Here is a 1,739-nt window from a genome sequence, read left to right on the forward strand (position 1 = left end):
AAAGATGGGATGTAATACATTTGGACCAACACTAGAGTAATTTGCCCTGAGCTGTTCCCTTAATACAGATGTATTGCCTTCTCTTTTCAAAAGTAATTTGCTGAGAAATCGTCCATATACCAGATTTTAAATGATGCCATTTCGGTTGCAACACACTCATGTCCTACAAATCATAATTTTCAGTATCTTAAGATGGATCGCATATTTTTCGGATGATTATGTAATAACTCATTTTTATGGACGGGCAAGCACAGCTAAACATATACAGTTTGCCGGCTACAGAAAAAATGCCAGTTTCAAAAACACTCCAGGTAAAGTCGATCATTAAACAAGGTGGTAAGTCGATCACAATGACAATCATTAAACAAGGTGGTAATACGATGCATATTACATTAGATGGAACAGTTCACAGTAAAATAAGATAATATCTTGGTACAGACTTGGTAGATCATAAGATAACAAACATCATTGCAATTAGTAGATATTTAAGATCCCTCTTGATCGAACTCATCACTTACCAGTGCTACCCTGGACAGTGTTTTTGGGGCAGTCGGCAGGCCAGTGATCAAAAGTGATCAAAAACCACGCCACAGACATCAGAACACATCCCACCAAGAATATGTTTTTCTGGTTCAGGGAAGTCCCTAACATCATCTTCACCAGGAGGTGCTGAGCATCACCCAGAACAAACAACAAGGTTAAGACATAGAGGAAAAGTTAAAAATCCTAATAACCAAATCGAATGAATAAGAAACACAAAGGCCAACCGCCTCCTTAGCAATTAATCTAGTGGATCAATCAAGTCACAAACTTAATAATACACAGGTAAGGTCCTGACTTTGAATAATCACACACACACACACCAAAACGAGCTAACTTGATCGATGCTATTTTCTGATTACTTTTCTATTATTCAATTCATTAATTCAAATTCAGCACAGACAATTGTATTGATTCTTTCAAAAATTAGAAAACACATAAACAAAAGTTAATTTGAAATAAAATTAACAAAAAGAAAATTCAAATCAGGAGGAGAATATATACCTTCGAGAGTACACAGGAGAGCCACGTCCATCGGCTCCATCGGCTCGTCATCAGTGACCTTTAGATCCTCGCGAGTAAGATGCAGTCTGTCTAACACATCATCTGGTATTTCGTCTTTTAGGGATTCTGGTAAGTATTTTAATAATTCTGGCATCTCTTCGAAATTAATCATCTTCGACTCCTCGCCCTGCGTCAACTTCTTCGCATCTGGCTCCTCCTCGCCCGTTGGTGGATCCGGCTGCCCCTTGCCTGAGGGAGGGATCGGTGCGGATGCGGATGCGGCTGTGTCCGTCATGGCTGGCTTCGCTTAGGGTTTGGCGTCTCCTTTGATTTGATTGTTTATTTCGAGCATGGGTTCGCGTTTAGATAGATGAAGAAGAATTATAGACCATTAGATCTCAAATAAGCCACGTGTCTTCATCTCCTCAGAAGCTCAGGCAAAAAATTAGCTCAGGAGAGGATTCGAATCCATGTATGTTGGCAACATCACAAAGGGACTGACAAGCACAGGTAACTTGGTATGTAATATATCAAACATATACAGTTTGCCGGCTATTGAAAATATGCTAGTTTGAAGGTAAAAGGTTGTTGGCAATCCTTATATAGAACAAAACACAACCTATGAAGCCTAAAGCAATGAAGCCTAAAACAATTGGGAGTTTGGTCTTCCACATCTGAAGAACAAGTTGAAGAAG

General features: G+C 39.3%; 1 protein-coding gene across 1 annotated transcript; it reads right to left on the reverse strand.

Annotated features, from left to right (window-relative positions):
• Window positions 1-352: 352 nt before the first annotated feature.
• On the reverse strand, window positions 353-1,400 carry LOC101300673. Its single transcript, XM_004307899.1, has 2 exons — window positions 1,045-1,400; window positions 353-669 (listed from the first exon to the last, which is right to left on the reverse strand). Exons 1-2 carry the CDS (start codon window positions 1,337-1,339, stop codon window positions 566-568), a joined length of 399 nt encoding a protein of 132 aa, XP_004307947.1. The 5' UTR covers window positions 1,340-1,400; the 3' UTR covers window positions 353-565.
• Window positions 1,401-1,739: the final 339 nt, after the last annotated feature.

This window comes from Fragaria vesca, linkage group LG7 (genome assembly GCF_000184155.1).
Source record: "Fragaria vesca subsp. vesca linkage group LG7, FraVesHawaii_1.0, whole genome shotgun sequence".
In the NCBI taxonomy this organism is placed as follows: Eukaryota; Viridiplantae; Streptophyta; class Magnoliopsida; order Rosales; family Rosaceae; genus Fragaria; species Fragaria vesca.

Bases quoted from the DNA above. Each gene is read 5' to 3' on its own strand.
- LOC101300673 (XM_004307899.1), bottom strand. From the start codon at position 1,339: ATGACGGACACAGCCGCATCCGCATCCGCACCGATCCCTCCCTCAGGC. The intron at 670-1,044 runs GTATATATTCTC...GGTGATGCTCAG, and splicing joins TCTCCTGTGTACTCTCGAAG to CACCTCCTGGTGAAGATGAT.